The sequence below is a fragment of the Protobothrops mucrosquamatus genome, unplaced genomic scaffold, assembly GCF_001527695.2.
Source record: "Protobothrops mucrosquamatus isolate PMUCROS unplaced genomic scaffold, P.Mucros_1.0 scaffold286, whole genome shotgun sequence".
Classification (NCBI taxonomy): domain Eukaryota; kingdom Metazoa; phylum Chordata; class Lepidosauria; order Squamata; family Viperidae; genus Protobothrops; species Protobothrops mucrosquamatus.
Window position 1 is genome coordinate 228,652 of NW_015386630.1, and position 18,300 is coordinate 246,951.

General features: G+C 40.3%; 1 protein-coding gene across 1 annotated transcript in view; it reads right to left on the reverse strand.

Moving 5' to 3' along the window:
• PITPNM3 (PITPNM family member 3) overlaps positions 1-18,300 on the reverse strand; it is an 81,783-nt gene that overhangs the window by 2,248 nt on the left and 61,235 nt on the right. The window contains exons 10-20 of the mRNA XM_015814830.1: positions 16,565-16,684; positions 14,770-14,951; positions 13,775-13,947; positions 11,085-11,255; positions 10,170-10,355; positions 9,309-9,457; positions 8,821-8,937; positions 7,828-7,944; positions 6,632-6,780; positions 5,367-5,516; positions 204-387 (exon numbers count right to left, since the gene is read on the reverse strand). Of these exons, the coding sequence (XP_015670316.1) occupies positions 204-387; positions 5,367-5,516; positions 6,632-6,780; positions 7,828-7,944; positions 8,821-8,937; positions 9,309-9,457; positions 10,170-10,355; positions 11,085-11,255; positions 13,775-13,947; positions 14,770-14,951; positions 16,565-16,684 (1,698 nt within the window). The remainder of the gene's footprint in view (positions 1-203; positions 388-5,366; positions 5,517-6,631; positions 6,781-7,827; positions 7,945-8,820; positions 8,938-9,308; positions 9,458-10,169; positions 10,356-11,084; positions 11,256-13,774; positions 13,948-14,769; positions 14,952-16,564; positions 16,685-18,300) is intronic.

The following is an 18,300-nucleotide window of genomic DNA, read 5'->3' on the forward strand; positions in this document are numbered from 1 at the left end:
GACCCATGCCATCAGTCTGCATCACTAGCAATCGTGAATTTGAACTATGAACTTATGGATTATTGGAGTCTTAGCTCACATGTTATGGCTGTCTCTGGCCATGAATCTGATCCAACTAATTATTGTCTAATTAACGAACTTCAAAACTTCCTCATTCCATGCTCCTGAAAGGTCAAGGAAGAAGGCTATCAGCTAACTATTACCTCTTGCACAAGATTCCGGAGAAAAATGGTTTTCTGTCTTAAAGGATCGTGGACAAGACCATCAGAGAAGAAAATCATTCCTTGAGGGAAATTGTGCTGAGACAGCCAGGAGACAACACGTTGCTTCTGCATGTCAGGACGTCCTGTAATATAGATGATCAGGTAGCCAAGATCTTGCCAATGCCTGTGTTAGAGAGAAGAGAAAAGCAGCTGGGATCATTAAACAGTTTATGACTATTCTGTCTGATGGAATCCCAGAGGGGAGGGTGAGAATGGAACAACACCAAAAGGTGAGAAATTAACGGTAGAGGTGTCTATAGAGATTCTCAGTCATCCAGGTCATTGTTGTCCCAAAGGTTCTTTTTCAAAAGGCATCTGGACTTCCTTTGATTTTCCCTGAAGACGTTTCGCTTCTGAAGAAGCTTTTGGATGAGAAGCGAAATGTCTTCAAGGAAAAACAAAGAAAGTCCAGATGCCTTTTGAAAAAGCACTTTGGGTAAAAACAAGATGGTTAGGAAGAGGGAAGGGATGGAATTGCACATGATGGCTGTGAAAATGAAGTTGTAAGGAGCTGAGGTCTCATGGTTATTAGCATGCCATAACAGTCAGAGATAGGGGAATAAAATTATTTACAGTAGCTTATAATTGAATGCAAATGTATAGCATTTTAAAAATAATTCTGAATCAATTAATAAAACAAACACGAATTATCCTTCAAAATCTGCATTTCTGTGTATTACAGTATTTAATACAGTCTTCTTAATAATTAGTTCTCTCTTTTACCCCTATGTTATCAATTACCCCTATGTTATCAATTACTTTCAGTTTCAACTTTCTCTCGCATCCAGTGTTTCTCGAGCATATGGACTTCAACTCCCAGAATTCCCCAGCCATTGCTCTAATCTTTTTCCTTCTTAGGTAAAAGTTTATAAATTATGCATATTAATGAAAAAGTTAAAAAAGCATATTAAAAATGATTTGCAAAAGCTGCAGTGATCCAAAATACAGAGGGAAAAAAAAGCAAAGACGCTTCCCCTTCTGTCCCCACATATATTGCATCTACCAATCAACTTGGTCTGAGTTCTCCTCCCTTCTCCCACAGTTCTACTACAGAAACTTCAGAGAGACTTTAAATTAGGGTTGTTTTTACAAATACGTTATTTTTCATTTGAGGCTATCTGAATGCCGTATTTTTTAATAGAGAGTTATCTGTGAGGGTGCCTTCTCTAGAGTTGAACTGGATCAACTTCGATTTGCAATATAAGAGGATGTTGCAACAATATTTTTTGTACCCTTGCACAACCTGACTTCCAACTTCTAACCCAGATGATATTAGTAATTACATGTTACTTAAAATTATGCATGCCTTTCTAAGAGAAAGCCAGATGCCTCTTTATTTTAAAAAAGATAGTTACTAGAACTAGATCATTTGTTAAGCAGCTTTCCCCGTAAGAAGACAGGCAATTAAAAGCTAGTATCTAATCTATCATGGTTGGTAAAGGGATTGAGAGACTGCTGTCTTATCAGTTGTAGCCAGTCATGGAAGAAGCAGATTATTCTAATGACACTGCCAAAAGTTTTTCTGTTTATGGCAATATAATAATGTGATAAATAAAATCCAATAAAATAATGACGCATTTCAAACTGGCTTCAGGGCAGGCTATGGATTGGCTGGCCTGATGATCTTTGTTTGGGCAACAACAGAGGGTGTGGATTCTTTGTGCTCTCTATTTGACTATAGATACTATCAATTTTGATAGACTAGATAAGTGGTGGCAAACCTATGGCACGGGTGCCAGAGGCGGCACACAGAGCCCTCTCTGTGGGCACGCGTGCCGTCGCCCCAGTCCTAGGCCTTCAGCTGGGTTTTATAAAACCTTTTCGGTTTAGGCCTTCGCCGCTGTGTGCAAAAAGGAAAAAGAAAGTTTAATCAGTCAATTTCAACTTCTCGCGGGGAAAAAAAAGATCTTGCAAAGTTGGAATTGATTGATTGAACTTTTTAGTCCCACCCAGTCTGCCGTTACCACCGCAGCCATGCCCACCCAATGGGCCACACCCACCCAATTGGCCACACCCACCCGGCACTCGACGATGCACAAGTGGGTTTTGGGTTGCAGTTTGGGCACTCGGTCTCTAAAAGGTTCGCCATCACTGGACTAGATCACTGAGATTTAAGAAATAGGAGCCACAGGTCAACAAAGGCTCCATCTCTACCCCGGACAGAGTTTGGGTGCTGCTACTTGAACAGAGTTGCTCAGAGTTGTCTGTCCTTTAAGAGAGGGTCAGAGATTGCAAGCTGAGTCATGGGCAAGATCTTCCTTTTCTATATGCAGTGGGACATTGCATCCACTCCTAAAAGGGAAGCAGCTTCCAGCGTGAGGCTATTCTCAGCATTCTGATGAAAGCACTGACCGCCTATGGAAGCACTGCAGTTGTTAAAGCAAATGGGAGCTCTTGGGATTCTATTTGGTCTCCAAGGCTTATCAACATCTACATGAACCTGCTAAGGGTTATTATACCAAAGATTTGGAGCTAAGTGACATTAGTATGCTGATGACACTCGAGTCCAGGGGGTTGGACTCGATGACCTCCAAGGTCCCTTCCAACTTTATTATTATTATTTCTCTGCAGAGTTGCCTGCCTATAGCCAGTAATGGGCTGAATGAGAGAAAAAGGGACTAAAACTGCATCTGGAGAAAATGAAAGTATTTATTGTAGGAGACCATAATTCCAGAGAGATGATACTTCTGTCTGTTCTGAATGGGATTACATTCTCCCAGAAGGAGCAGGTAGGCAGTCTAGAGCAGCTTCTGGGTAAATCTAATTTCTAGACTGAAGGGGGAAAAAAACCAGGACTGCCTTAAAGTTTTGGTTGTGACTCCTTTCTGGAAGAGGGTGACTTAAAAGTGTGGTGCACACAATGGTAAAATTCAGGCCTGACCACATTAATGTGTTCTATGTGGCATTGCCTTTGTGTCTAAGCATCTGGAGGTTTTAATTGTTAAATAACTAAGCAGCCAGGTGCGTCTAGGAAATAATGCTAAGAGACCATATTACATCTGTACTTAAAGCATTGCACTAGCTGCCAATTTGTTTCCAGGCAAAATGCAAATTATTGCCTTTAAAGCCTTATGATGTTTAACTCCAGATTATCTGAGAAAACTCCTTTTAGGACGCTCCAATCTTACTGAAAGCATCTGAGGAAATCTGCCTACAATGCCGCAAGTGGTGATTTGATTAAACTTTCTCTGAGGGGCCTAACATCTTTATAAGCTTTAAAAAGGCCCTCAGGGCCTTTTTTTTCCATACAGGCTTCTACTGGTTGCTTTTACCATTAGTCCTTGACTTACGACCACAATTGAGCCCAAAATTTCTGTTTCTAAGCAAGACAGTTGTTAAGTGAGTTTTGCCCCAATTTATGACCTTTCTTGCCATGGTTGTTAAGTGAATCACTGCAGTTCTTAAGTTAGTAACACGGTTGTTAAGTGAATCTGCCTTCCCCATTGACTTTGCTTGGTACAGGGAATCATTCGACCCCAGGGCACTGCAACCGTCCTAAATATGAGCCAGTTGCCAAGAGTCCAAATTTTGATCATGTCATAAGTCACTTTTTTCAGTGCTGTTGTAACTTCGAACAGTCACTGAATGGTTGTAAATCGAGGAATACCTGTACTTGTTAATATTATTAATTCTTCTTGTTTTATGTATTTGTTTTCATTGCTACTGTAACCATTCTTAAGGTTTTGATTTTAAATTTGTTTTACGCCACTGAGAAACCTGTTTGGTTTTGGCTTAGCCTGGAATGTGAAACCACTATTGTGGTTTATCAAACATGGCTTATGGCTTAGCATAGGAATGGTTTATGACTAAGCAGATCTTGCCATTTCTTTGTGCCCCCACGAAGTAATCTCTGACTCCTATGAACAAAATTCAGTAACAAAGTTCCCAGCCATTTGAGAGAGAAAATGCATACAAGTTGTGGTTGCACACTCTAAAAGAGTCAAAATACAAAATTAAACAAATATCTCCGCAGCTGTGTTATCAGTCAACACAGGATTGAAGAGGGAAAAAAGGCAGGAAATTCCCCCTCCTCCCACCAGGTGGCGTCACTCCTGTTTTGACCACTTGGTGGCAGGAGAATCACAGGGAAATGTAGGGGGGGGGGAATTTGGGGGTTGATCATGGAGACAAGGGAACATAATTCTGAATGCAGATACAAGTTGAAGAAAAAAGTTCCACAGTTTAATACTATTTCATGGAGCCTGGAAGTTTTGCCTGGGGATATTTGGCTAGCACTCCTGCCATCAAGTGGTGAAAATGTAACAAGGTATTTCCAAGCAGATATTTCCAAGGCACAACTGATAGGAATATGCCAATGCATATTTTCATTCAGGAATGATTATCACCTGACTGCTTTATCGGTAGACAAAAGGGCCTGCCTTTCCAAAGCAAATTGGGGATTCTGTCTGGAAGCCATTTGCTATTTCCACTTGGATTGACTAATTTGCATTCGCGCAGATATATCTTATGTGCTAGTCATGCTCTTTCCTCACCCAGGAGACAGTCCAGGCAGTCACTCACCTCATGACTGGACTACTGTACTTCACTCTACATAGGGCTGCCCTTGAAGACCAGGCAGAAGCTGGTTCAAAATGCAGCCGTGCAAGTAGTAATGGGCACTTCTCATTGTGTCCATGTATCACCACTGCTACACTAGCTGTCATTTGGCTTCTGGGTACAATTCAAGGTGCTGATTGATAGCTTTAAACCCAACATGGAATAGGACTTGGTTATCTGAGGGATCACCTTTCTCTGGTACATTCAGGCTGAGTGGGTGCACTCCAGGTCCCTTCTATTAAAGGCTGCCATCTTGTGGGACCAAGGAAGTGTGCCTTCTCTCTCTGGAACAACATCCCCCCCCTCCCCAGATACAGACACCCCCTGTCTCTTGCTGTTCTGAAAAGTCCTTAAAACCTGACTGATGTTAATGTGCTGGGCGGGGTGTGCATTGTAATGCTGTTTTATAATGGTTGTTTTAGCTGGCTTGTTTTAATTTAGAATTGTTTTATAGGTGACCCAGAATCTGCTGGAACAGGTGGCTATAATCAATTTAATAAAATAAACAAAATTTAAAACTTAATAGAATTGTGAGGTGCTCTTTACCTGACAACATCAACTGCTCCGGCTCTGACTTTAGGGTCACTGCCCATAATGGAGACGCTGGCAGCGAAGGACCCATCAATGCTGAAGACGACACACTCCATTCCGCGAGGAAGGACCGTCAAGTAGCTTATGGCATTACTCTGATCTCCCCTGATGACCATGAAGGAACACAGAAAACATATTATAATAGAAAGCCATATCATATCTATTCAGATGGCCTTATGTTGAGATCAGAAGAAAAAACCTTCAGAAAAAAATCTTTCAGTTATGACAGTGGTCATAGCTTACTCAAATGATACAGAAATTCCAAGAAAGGTCTTAGTAGAGAGGAAGAATATCCAAGCATATCTTCCTTTGTGGTCCCATAAATTTGCATGTCCCATCGTTGGGGAACAGCTGTAAGAGAGAGACATCCCTATGGACTATATCAGATCGCAGTGATCTATCAATGTGTTCATTCCGCCAGTGAATCAGCCCGAGGACATGCATACCAAAGGAATTTTTTATTACCAAATTTCAATTGCAAAATTCTAGCTTTCTGTGGCTCGTGGTGATGTTTATCTTTATAACAGTAACTAGCAATGAGTTATAAGTATTCTAAGATACTGTAATAAAAATTCTGTATTCATTACAACAGCAATGGGCAAATTGTGGCCCCAAAGCTACAAGAAGTCCCATTTCATCCCCTTTTTGCAGCTCTTGGACCATATAGCAGTAAAACTGGATGCCAAGGCTTCCTGCTATGATTATGGTATGGTACGAAAACAGATGAAAATTGGAGCATGATCCCTAAAATAAGCATATTGTGGTTGAAAATAAATAATTCCGCAGGATCCAATCTGGGTCAGTCATCGGGACCAGAGGTTTTAGTCTTCTGAGCTTTTGGACTCATGCTGGAGCCCATCCTCGGGGAACATCTAAAAAGCCACATACAATAGGCACCATATAAATACCACACACACAGAACAGCCCAAAACACACCCTCTGCTAAGAGAGAAGTTCCCTGAAGATGGGCTTCAGCATGTGTCCAAAAACTCAGAAGACAAAAACCTCTGGTCCCGGTGACCGACCCAGATTGGATCCAGCAACATTATCCTGGGACACGTTTATTCGCCTTCATTCATGATAAATAATTCCCCCAACCTCAAGCACCTGTATTGTAAGAAACTCTTAACTCTAGAATTTGATTAATATTTTATGAGAGTAGGACATAGTCCTCAGTCTGTCAATAATTTAAGGATGTATTTATATCCTTCCAGACTTACCTGACCACCATTTTAATAGGATAGACACCAACAGCAAGTCTTTTGTCTTTGGGGACGTTGTATGAGATTCTACCACTACTATTGGTGATTTCTGTATCAAAATAGACCCAGCGTCCAGAGGAAGGTTCGGTTATGATAAAGATGTCAACCTGAAAGACGAAAGAGAACATGTGGTAAAATTCTTTTGTGGAATTAAAATGCAGTAATAGAGAAGTTCAGGTTAGGCAAACAAATTCCTCTCTACACACATACACAGTTAACATCAAAGTTCATGAGGGATATCACATTAGTCTCTCACAAAAAAACTAGCTTTGCAGCATCTTAAAGCCTAAAACATTGATTATGGCAAAAGCTTTGAGGATTAGTAGCTATTTCAGCAGCATAACATCACTGACGATTTTAGTCGGTTTTAATAGAAGTACAAGAAAAGCTCGCTGCTCTGTACTGTTCAGTCTGCAGCTAAAGCATGTGTCCAATTCTAGGTGCCACATTTTAAGAAAGACAATGCCAGATGAGGACAATCCAGATGGTGAGGGGCTTTGAAACCAAAATCCAATGAGAAATAGCGGAAAGAACACAGCATGTTTATCCTGAAGAAGAAACAATAAAGGGAAAATAATAGTAATGTTCAAATATCTGTAGGACTATGTCATAAAAAACAGAACAAAAATTTGAATCAGCAGTTGAAGGTGTTGCAGTTCTAGCAATGAGTAGGGCATGAGCTTGGTCCCTCCTATAATTCTAGAATACATACTTCATGTGTGAGATTCACCCTCTAGCACCTTTAACTAAAATATTTCCGACAGTAGATTAAATGAAATAAATACTTTGCTACCTGAAACTCTGTGGAATGTTTCTGAACAGAGTTGACAACTGTGGGCACAAAAAACAATGATCTTACTCAATGATCCTACAAGCATCCTCTCATACAGGGAAGGGCATAATTAAAAGCTATAGAAATCTTGTCTGCAGAAAACTGCAGGCCATGGGATCAGAAGCAGTAATAGAGAGGAGGTATTGAACTCATACCTAGTTTATAAGTTTGAAATATGGCCAGCTGATATGAGAATGCAGGACTATAGAAGGGCTTATGGTCTGACAAGGCTCTTCTCATGTTCTTGGGGGCTTACATGTCTTCAATGGCTTAGGCTTACCGGGAAGGAGGGAGAGAGGGAAGGATGGCCTTGGAATGTTACCTTTTCTCCTGTTAAAGCCACCATGTCAAGTGGTCCATACATGAACCGGCCAACTAGCAACTGAGGGCCATCTTCTGCAGCAATGATATCATTTGATCTGTGGTTTGAAGTTACATTCTGAAAAAGAAACAAGGAAGGGAATGAAACAATTGGATCATCCCAACCACTACCCAACCTAGAAAAAAGATACTTGTTTTTGAACATATGAAAGAACAGACCCTTTAAGATTAGGAGAAACAACTCAACCCTTACATGTTGATATGTGGATGAACCTTCTTGATCTTTTCCTTAACTCTATATAGGTGCATTTGTGTCAATGCTGACTTTTAGACAGGTTCCTGCAATTTGGCAAGATTTTGGAAGTGGTTTGCCATTGCCTGCTTCCTAGGACTAAGAGTGATTAGTCCAAGGATACTCAGTTAGCTTTTTGCCTAAGTTGGGACAAATTGATGGTCTCATGGCTAGCCTTGTGCCTTAATCACTACATCTAACTGGACCTCTTTCCTTAATCTAGTTCTTTGAAAAAATAAAATAAAATTCCACTGAGGTTTATATGCACCAATTTCAGGCTTTGACTGCTGCTTTTATATTTTAAACAAGACAGGTTGATCAGAAACCCTTCTGGCTTTCTTGCCATATATTCCACCTTTGAAAAACCACAAAAAGTACTTTCGTCACTTCCTGTCTTTCAAATGCTGCACCAACTGCTGTTGTTGTTATTAAAATTTATTATAGCCCTCTACTCCCATAGACTAGTTGGACAAATACAAATACAAAATAATAAAAGCAATTAAAAAGATATAACCCATAGGCAGCCCTGTCTAAAATATCAAGCAGTAATAAATCAAACCAAATCTGCAATGCATCACCCATTTTGATGGAGCGACCACTGCTGCTCTTGTTTTTTTTATTTGAAAAACTGGTTTAAAATGGCTTTGGTTCCTTTGAAAAATGCTAACATATAGAGGGATTGGATGAAAGCCAATCCTGTACCCTTAGCTTGACTTGGGTTCTTTTGCGCAGCCATTTCTCTCGGGGATTTGAAGGACTGAGAGTCTCCGGATCCAAACTGTTGCTTTCCTTGACATTGATGGTTTCAAACCTCATCACCTGAAATGAAACATAAACAGGGGAACTGCACTCAGCATAGCCATTCTGCCAAATAAGTTCAAAATAATGGCATAAATGAACCTCCGTAGGCCACAGGTATAGAACAAAAGCTTACTGCTTGCAAGAAGTTCTTATCTACGGGGGAAATTTGCATAAATCTTTTTGGCATTTCATTAGTTTAACTGCATTTGCACCTTCTCTTACGCTGAACGTGTGGCTTGCCAATTTTATCTATGCAGCAACTGCATAAGGTAAATGAGGCTGGGATTTCCCGCAAGGCCATCAATTCAGTTTTGTGGCCAAGATGTGAATTGTTATTTGTGATCCACAGATCTAGAAAGAGGGAGAGCACGCAAGGAAGACATTGTTACCTGTCTCAGAATGAAAGCAACCACGTCTGTTGATTCCCAGTAGCTGGCATGGAAGAGATGTGGCAAAGCCACCGTAGGAAAGGCTGTGAGGACATCTGGACAGTACAAAACGTAATCTATTCGCTTGGCTCCCCACCATTTGGAAGTTACTGTGGAAAACAAACAGGCATTTCATGTGTCTATTCCACATCATAGAACAGTGGTTCTCAACCTTTTTAATGCTGCGACCCCAACCGGTCGTAAGTCGAGGACTAAACCGGTCGTACGTCGAGGACTAAACCGGTCGTAAGTTGAGGACTAAACTGGTCGTAAGTCGAAGACTACCCAACCGGTCGTAAGTCGAGGACTTTCCCTGCCCGGGAGCGCCGCACATGCGTGGTTCCGCCCCCTGCGCCGGCCGAGGCGTAGCTGGCAAGCGGCAGAGATGGAGCAGGCCGACCACCAGCTGGCCCGGCCCAAGGGAGGTAAGGCACCCGCCGGAAAAGGGGGAAAAAATGGCGGACAAAAAAAAATGGCGGACAAAAAAAATGGCGGACAGCCTTGCTTGGCGACCCCCATGAAATGGTCGATCGACCCCAAATGGGGTCCCGACCCACAGATTGAGAACCACTGTCATAGAAGCTCCCCAGATCCTATCTGAGAATAACATCAGCCAGGGGGGAGGGGAGCAGAGTGAACTCCTCAGAAGGGAGGTCCAGGGGCAAATGCTAAGTGTAGCTGTTGACAAAGGCTTTTCTTGAGTTATTCCATCAAATTGCCAACAGTAAGCCAACCCAAAGCAGGCAGGACTTCACAAGGAGAAAGCTACCAATAACTACTAGCCCAAAATGGCTTTCTAGTGTTAAAACTAATTGCACTCACTGTTTGCTATGTTGCTGGACAATAGGCTCTCCGTTGAGCCAGAGCTCTCACTGTTGCTGCTGCCCAGACTCCCTCTTCGCACTTTCCCTTGTACAGCATTTGGAAGTGCCAAAGTCTCTTGCATGAAGGGTGACTTTGCACAACTATCTTCAACAAACAGGCTGCTATGGTACTGGAGTGTATCAGCTGCAAGGTGAGAAAGAGCCGAATCAGATAAGGGAGAAATATTTTTTTTGCAAGTAAAATTTCTTAAAAATATGGTACCAGATGTATTGATCCGGATAAGGATTTGGGCACAGAAGGACTACTAAGCTCTATGAAGCCATTTAGGTAATTTCCCCCTATCCTATTTGATATTTCAGCCATTTATGGCATAGATATTATATGAGCAAACCCAGGAAAGAAGAACCACACATTCAGAAAGGCAAGCCAATTAATACGGAGTATGAAACATTAATTTCCTTGTTAAAACAATAACAAGTGGACTTTGGTATCATAATTTTGGGATACATGAAACACAATCTTGGTGAAATACAGGAGCTGCAAGTAAAGGGAAAAGCTCATCTCAGATCCTAATAACCAGGGTATTATGGGAATTAAAGTCCACATCTGAAAGACAATGAGTTTCTAATATGTATGTATGTGCTGTATGTTGTCTAGAGGCGAACTTGGATGATAAGGGTGCATGGATTGAAAAAAACACTATGGTGTCATGTTCTGGGCAAACCATGAGAGAGTGCCCTGAAATTCCACAGACAGCATAAGCTGATTCTTGGCAGAGAGTTATTATTCATTCATCTCTGTAAAGATCATTTTATATAATTGTCTAGACGGCTGAGGCATGCGGAAGTATTTGGAAGACAGGCTACATGATTACAGCAGGTTGTGAATTGTACAAGCCAAAGACATAAATACCTAAGAGGTGGGATCTTCCATCTCCTAAGGGGTATCTCTGGTACCTTGGTACAGTACAGGGAGGCAGAAGATGGAATTTATTCTCTAATAATGGCTCCAGTCTGGAGGCAGAGGGGTCAGCTGAGTGGAAGAGGCTGTAAACTTGGCTGCAGGCTGGATGTACTTGGCAGACTAGACACAGGGAGAAAGGATGACTCACAGTCAATATGAACTGTTTAAATGTATCTTCAGAGTACAGAGTACAAAAAGAAAATACAAGGAGTTACAGACTTGTCATTGAATTTCCAAAGGGATAAAATTCCCATGGAAGAGTCAAGTACTTTGGAAACAACAGGGTCAGTTCTGAGCTACATCCTGCCTTCTGCCTTCCAACCCATCCCACATTTTAAGCAAATATATGTTAATGAATACAGTACTTTCTTCTGGTAAAGAGGATTCTGTAAACAAAGCAATTAGTTGGGTGTTTTTTTTAAAAAAAAATACCTTTTGCATTCAATCACTTTAGCAAGCCATCATTGAATCAAATATTTTCTTAAGATTTGTTTTTTAAAAAAATCCTTTAAATCAGGCCCAGTATACCCAAACAAGCCACCTCCTGATATGCTAGATTGTACAATGGATACAATTTGGTGGGTGTGGTATTTAAAACACCTATCAAATAGAAATTCCATACTTTATTTGAATAAGGAGACTTTACATTTATTGTACCTTTATATAGTTATTTATTTATATCAATGCTTCCTCTTCAAAATACTGGAATGGCCTGTACGTTATATTGCAATTCAGAAAACACATAACGGTCCCATTCAGATCCCAGTCCAACAAATTAAAAACCATACTATTGTTTCCTCTCTGCCCACAAGCTAGCTAGAAAGGACTTCAACCAGATTTCTAATCAAACTTTTAAGATGGAGTCACCATATCCCCTTTATACAATTTTGTAGAGATAACAACCAGTTTAGCTCCAGTCTTTCTGTATTTTGCATTTGCTTCTTCCATCTTTTTTTTTCTTTACCCAAATAACTGAGTAAAAAAATGAGAAGACAATTGCAGAATAGTAGCATAATAATTGTGAGGTTGGGGAGAGGAACCCATGTGCATTCTTCGAGAAAATGGGTAGAAAGTATGATTCTTCTTTTCCTCCTCTTTGATCTGCATTTTTTTTTACAGTTGCAGAGGTAGTTCACCTTCTAGAGCAGGGGTAGGTAGGCAACCTTGGCTCTTTTATGAGCCAAGGTTGCCTACCCCTGTCCTAGGGCAAGGGAATAAGACTCTGGCCTCCTTGTGACTTCCCTTTCTTTGTAGCAGTCTAAATGGAAGGCATTTGAACAGTTTAAACTTGTAATTCTTTCTACAGAGTTCTTAACAACCTTAATTAATTGCTTTCTGAACCACTGTTCTTTTTTAGAGTAAAGGAATTGTTCTACCACCCTCATATCCTACTGATATTAACTAATCAACATGCTTTATTATGCTATAGCAGGGGTAGTCAACCTTGGCTCTTTTATGACTCGTGGACTTCAATTCCCAGAATTCTGGCTCAGGAATTCTGGGAGTTGAAGTCCACGAGTCATAAAAGAGCCAAGGTTGACTACCCCTGTGCTATAGTCTTCTTTTTAAATAAATTATTGTGCATTTCCACAATAACAAAATGAAAATATTGGATTTCTAAAAATGGAACTGCTAAGAGACCTGAATAAGGCGGAATCTCTGTTAAAAGCAAGTTTTAAAAACACATAATCAGCAAGAAAATTAACCTTGCAAGTTTCCTATCTATCCTGTGAAACTGATAAAAATGGAATTGTTCATAACAATGAAGATATATAAACATGATGAACTAGACCTTGAAAAAAAACCTTTATCATTCCCTAATGTCTCTTTTTTGTTCAAAAAACAAATTATTCCTAGCCTGGATTTGCTTTGCAAGACAAAGTTATCATTACTCAACATTCACAAAGAGACAATTCCAGCACCTGCCTATCTGTGTTTCATCACTAATCAAACCTGTTATTGCAAACTAAATAGGAAACTGTGCTTTGAAAATCAGATTAGAATTTCCCCAGGGCTAAACAAAAAACAATCCAATGGTATTAATTGCTGTAGTAAGCCCGGCATTTTACACCAAATGTCTGCTCTGCCAGACCTAATTAATAAATCAGATAAAACTGCAATGTTTAAAGCACATATTGGTCCACTGGTGAATAATTTCCACTGGTAATGGATTGATTCTTGTTATTCATTTGAAAAGACCTCTTAAAATAGATATTCGACTTGAATGACAAGAATCCACAAAATGGACTATTTTAGAAATCTTGATTCTGCACACAATGGTTGCGATGGTCTCAGCTGCCACTAAATAAAAATCTAGTCTTCAACAAGTGTGAAAAGGTGGGAAGAAAAGCATCAGCATGAGAAGGACCTTCATTGCTTTGAAAACTGGTAAGATTTGTGGATTTTGAGATGTTGGATCTACTACTTTTTACGGAAAAAAACCCTTTTCAAAAATAATTTCAGAAAAATAGCAGTAAACCTCCTATACTCTGCACAGAGAAAAACAAACTCTGCCCAAAGAAGTTTGTGCTCTTTTGAGACAACCTGAGCAAATTGATCCTCATTCTATTCGGGGACATAAAAATTTGGCCAAAAGCAGCCAAGAGTAAGCTGTCTGTTAGCTGATGGGCATCATTCACCTTCCAGACTGGGCAGGACTGTCCTCCGCATAGCCAGCACCAAACCAAGAGGTGAACCAAAGAGGAAGAAATCGGACACTTCAAATTCAAATCGCCCCAAATTAACATCCAACGTGCTTGAAGTGTTCGTTGGGGGAAACTCTGCATCCTCATTCAGCATCGTCGAGTGGATGCTGGGAAAGAGAATAAGAAGAGTGAAACAACATGGCTCCATTCCACAATGATGATAAACGTGAGGCTGAAATCAACAAGATAAAGACTAATATGTTTAAGGGTTGTAAACATATTGGCAAGTGAACCAATGTATAAAAATGGGAATGGGTGCATTTCTGGACAAAACCTCAACACAGGAGGCAGAGAGAAGCAGGTTTACCTTCACCAACCAGGAGAACAATTTAGCTTCTAGGAGGCCTTTGGATTGTTTATTTTGGAAGCAGGCAAAAGATTTTTGTTTATGTTTGTGAGTGTGCACTTTTGTGAGTGTGTGATGTCAGTTTGTTCCAAAACATCGGTCCTAAGGAAAGGACTGATTTCCTTTATCTAATCTACCCCAAATAAATGAGAATGAAAGAAGAGTTTATACCTGCAAATACAAAATTCAGTTTATGAATAAACATAAAGGCAGCAACTAGAGTTTATGAATGTAGAACTATCAGCACTAAAAATCTATAAACTTTCTAACACCTATTTTTCCCTCGGTTACGAGGTTTGTGCCTTATGTATAATTTACAAAACTCTGCAATATTATGATGTACTATCTGAGAAGTAATTGGAAAACCTACTTTCATCATGGTGCCTCACACATGGGAGGGGCTCCAGAGTTCACTTGTGTGTTTTTCAAAAGGACTCTTAAGCAACCTGAGTGAGACGGTAGATAAGTACCAAACCCAAGCCATACAGTCTACCAGATATTATCTACTCACTGCTTAGTTTACACTAAGTCTTGCTCCTGCTTGCTTGAACTAACGTTTTCTTCATGCAAGGTTTTCAGTTACCTGGATAGGAAAACATGATGGTTTGTTATGCTATCACAGTCATAGTTAGAGCAGTCACTTTGCTTCCGAGGCAATGGTTGTCTGGGGTCTTCATTCTCCATTATTCCTGAGATATCAATATTACTTTTGCTGAGGCGCTTGAGGTCTTCTAGATTTGAATCTTCAGCTGAAACAGGTTTATCCTAGGAAAAGAAAAAAAATATGTATATGTCTGTTTATTTTAAATTATTACAATGATACACATGAAGGAGCTATAGTATTGATACAATTTTCATTTCCAAAGTTTACTGCAGTCAACCACATGCAGTTAGTTTTTAAAACTAACATAAATCTGTGGCAAAATTTAGGGTCTTTGGACAATGAGGGAAAAACAATAACAGAATAACAGATTCCAGAATAACATAGTTGGAAGGGATGTTGGAGGTCACTAATCCAACCCCCTGCTCAAGCAGGAGACCCTCTACCATTTCAGACAAGTAGTCCAGTCTCTTCTTAAAAGCCACCACCCACAACTTTTGAAGGCAAACTGTTCCACTGATTTATCGTTCTCACACTCAGAAAATTTCTCCTTAGTTCTAGGTTGGTCTTCTCCTTAATTAGTTTTCACCCATTGCTTCTTGTCTTGCCTTCAAGGTGCTTTGGAATATAGGTTGATCTCCTCTTCTTTCAGACAGCCCCTCAAATATTGGAACACTGCTATCATGTTACCCGTAGTCCTTCTTTTCATTAGACTAGACAAATACAGTTCCTGCAACTACTTTTCATATGTTTTAGCCTCCAGCCCCTAATCATTTTTGTTACTCTATTCTGCACTCTTTCCAGAGTCTCAACATCTTTTTTATAATGTGGTGACCAAAACTGGATGCAATGTTCCAGGTGTGGTCTTACTAAGGTTTTATAAAGTGATACTTAGAGTCTTGGACTCTTCACGTATGGCAGGAGAGAAAGCTGAACACTTTTCATATGTGCTGTCTCAGTATCACCTGGCATGAAAAAGTCCCAAATAGCGCAGTCCTGGAATGTGCTGAAATCTCTAGCATGTATACACTATTGAAACAGCGACATCTACGCTGGCTTGGGCATGTCGTGAGAATGGCTGATGGTTGAATTCTGAAAGATCTCCTGTATGGAGAACTAGTGCAGGGAAAGTGCCCCAAAGGGAGACCTGAGCTGCAATATAAGGATATCTGCAAGAGAGACCTAAAGGCCTTGGGAATGGACATTAACAGCTGGGAATCCTTGACCTCTGATTGTTCAGCCTGGAGGCTAAAAACGCAGCATGGCCTTCTCCAATTTGAAGAGACACTTGTGCAGCAGACTGAGGTAAAGAGGCAGTCCCGGAACTAGCGAAATCTGGGGGCTGGACAGGGGACAGATTGTATCTGCCCTCAGTGTGGAAGGGACTGCCATTCTCGAATTGGCCTTTTTAGCCACACCAGATGCTGCCTTAGGACCTCTTTCCTGAGCACGATACCATAGTCTCTCGAGACTGAAGGATGCCAATGGGAGACTTCAAGTGATCTTGATTCTATTCCTAGGTTTATGCAACCTAGGATTGCGTTGGCTTTTTTGGCTTCTGCCCCACCCTGCTAGCTCATACTTCATATCAATTGTACGAGATTGCTATGCACCTGTATTGGTGCATAGTGCACTTATACAGTAAGCTCACAGGAGTTTTATACCATTTCTCTGTCAAGGCATTCCAAATAGTTTGCAGCTTTCCAGTTAGCAAAACTGCTATTGTAGATGATAAAATATGCAGCGGTTGCCTTCTCTGACATTCTCTATTGCATACCTGAACACTGCTGGTGCTGCCTCTTCTGCTGCTGACTTGGCTTTCATCTGCTAGTCCCGTGCTATAACAAATGGCATCGAAGCCCAACATTCCTCCCACACAGTCCCCCACAAGGCACACCTGGAAGACCAAGAAGAAGCACCAAGTTTGTGATTTGGTCCAATTAGAGAAGTTCACTTTGAGCCCTAGGTTGCTATAGATAAATACCATATTATGATTAACAAAATAAACTATTTCATGGCTATTTTTATGGCTTCACAGGATTGCCTGGTTCACACAGCATCCTGGTGGTACCTTGCAAACCTTCTAATGTTTTTGCATCATCTAGTGCAGGGGTAGGCAACCTTGGCTCTTTTATGACTCGTGGACTTCAACTCCCAGAATTCCATGGCTGGCTCAGGAATTCTGGGAATTGAAGTCCACGAGTCATAAAAGAGCCAAGGTTGCCTACCCCTGATCTAGTGTGTGGTGAGAATAGTGTTTCTCAACCTTGGCAGCTTGAAGATGAATGGACTTCAACTCCCAGAATTCCCCAGCCATCATAATGGCTGGAGAATTCTGGGAGTTGAAGTCCATACATCTTCAAGTTATCAAGGTTGAGAAACACTGATTCTAAAGCCAGACACAGGTGGATCACAAATCTTCCAGTCATACAGCAAAGACGTGAACATAAGAAGGATCTTACAATAGGCTATGGCTCCTTACAGAGAGACAATATTTCCTGTAATTACCATACTAGAAATAATTAGTTTTCAATGTGTATATTCACTTACATCAGCTGTATTAATAAAATAAGCTGATATGGCAAGTTTCTGCATAATCAGTAATGAGACAATCTTAGGAAAGGTTAATTCTTCAAGCCACTTCCCTGGAGATAAATATGCCTACTTCAACTATTGTTTACTTATTATAAAAGAATTTAGTATTGGTTCAGGTCTACCTTTTTACCACCTGGTCAAGTCTGAAGAAGCAGGCTTCTACTACACCATTATGCTAATTTATCCTCCTGTTTCTAATTCCCCAGAAGATTCTGGGAGAACTCAACGAGTTAAATCCACAGTCCAGTCTGGCATGTAAAGCAATATGATTTGAAAAGGAGAATCTAAAGGCCACAACTACTAAGCCTTTATTTAGTGTCAGCACTTTGCAAAGTACATCACTACTTATTAGTACAACAGAAGAATAAAGAAAGAATGGGGGTTTTTTTCTTCCTTGTGGGGTTTTGAATAAAGTTAAGGAGATTTTTTCCTCCTTTCTTAGCAGGACCGCTCATTAAATTTTATCTCCTCTTCCACATAATAATTTTTTTCCATGGAAATGGTTTTTATTGCATTTTTTGAGAATGAATATTGGAGGGGAGGAAAGTTACATCAGGGTGAGGCTTGGGAGGAATGGCTGATGTTGTAAGAAAACAGAATGGATGATTTTTGTAGGAATCGTTAAGTTAGAATTCCAGAGATGATGATCTTCATTCTTCTCTAAAAGAAGAATGTGAGATGCTGAAAAACTCACTCCAACAGACTGACCCTCATTTCCTGAATTGCATCTATCTGACCATAAAATAACTATTTATCTTTAAGAACTGATTTCCCCCCTCTGTTCTCTCTATTTTTCAATATCACATCTTCTACAGTTTCCACTTGAGGTTTATTGGTTGGTTGAAACATGAAATAAACATAGAATAAACTTTAAAACGTCAATATGAGTAACTATAAATGGTCCATCAATCCCCCGTT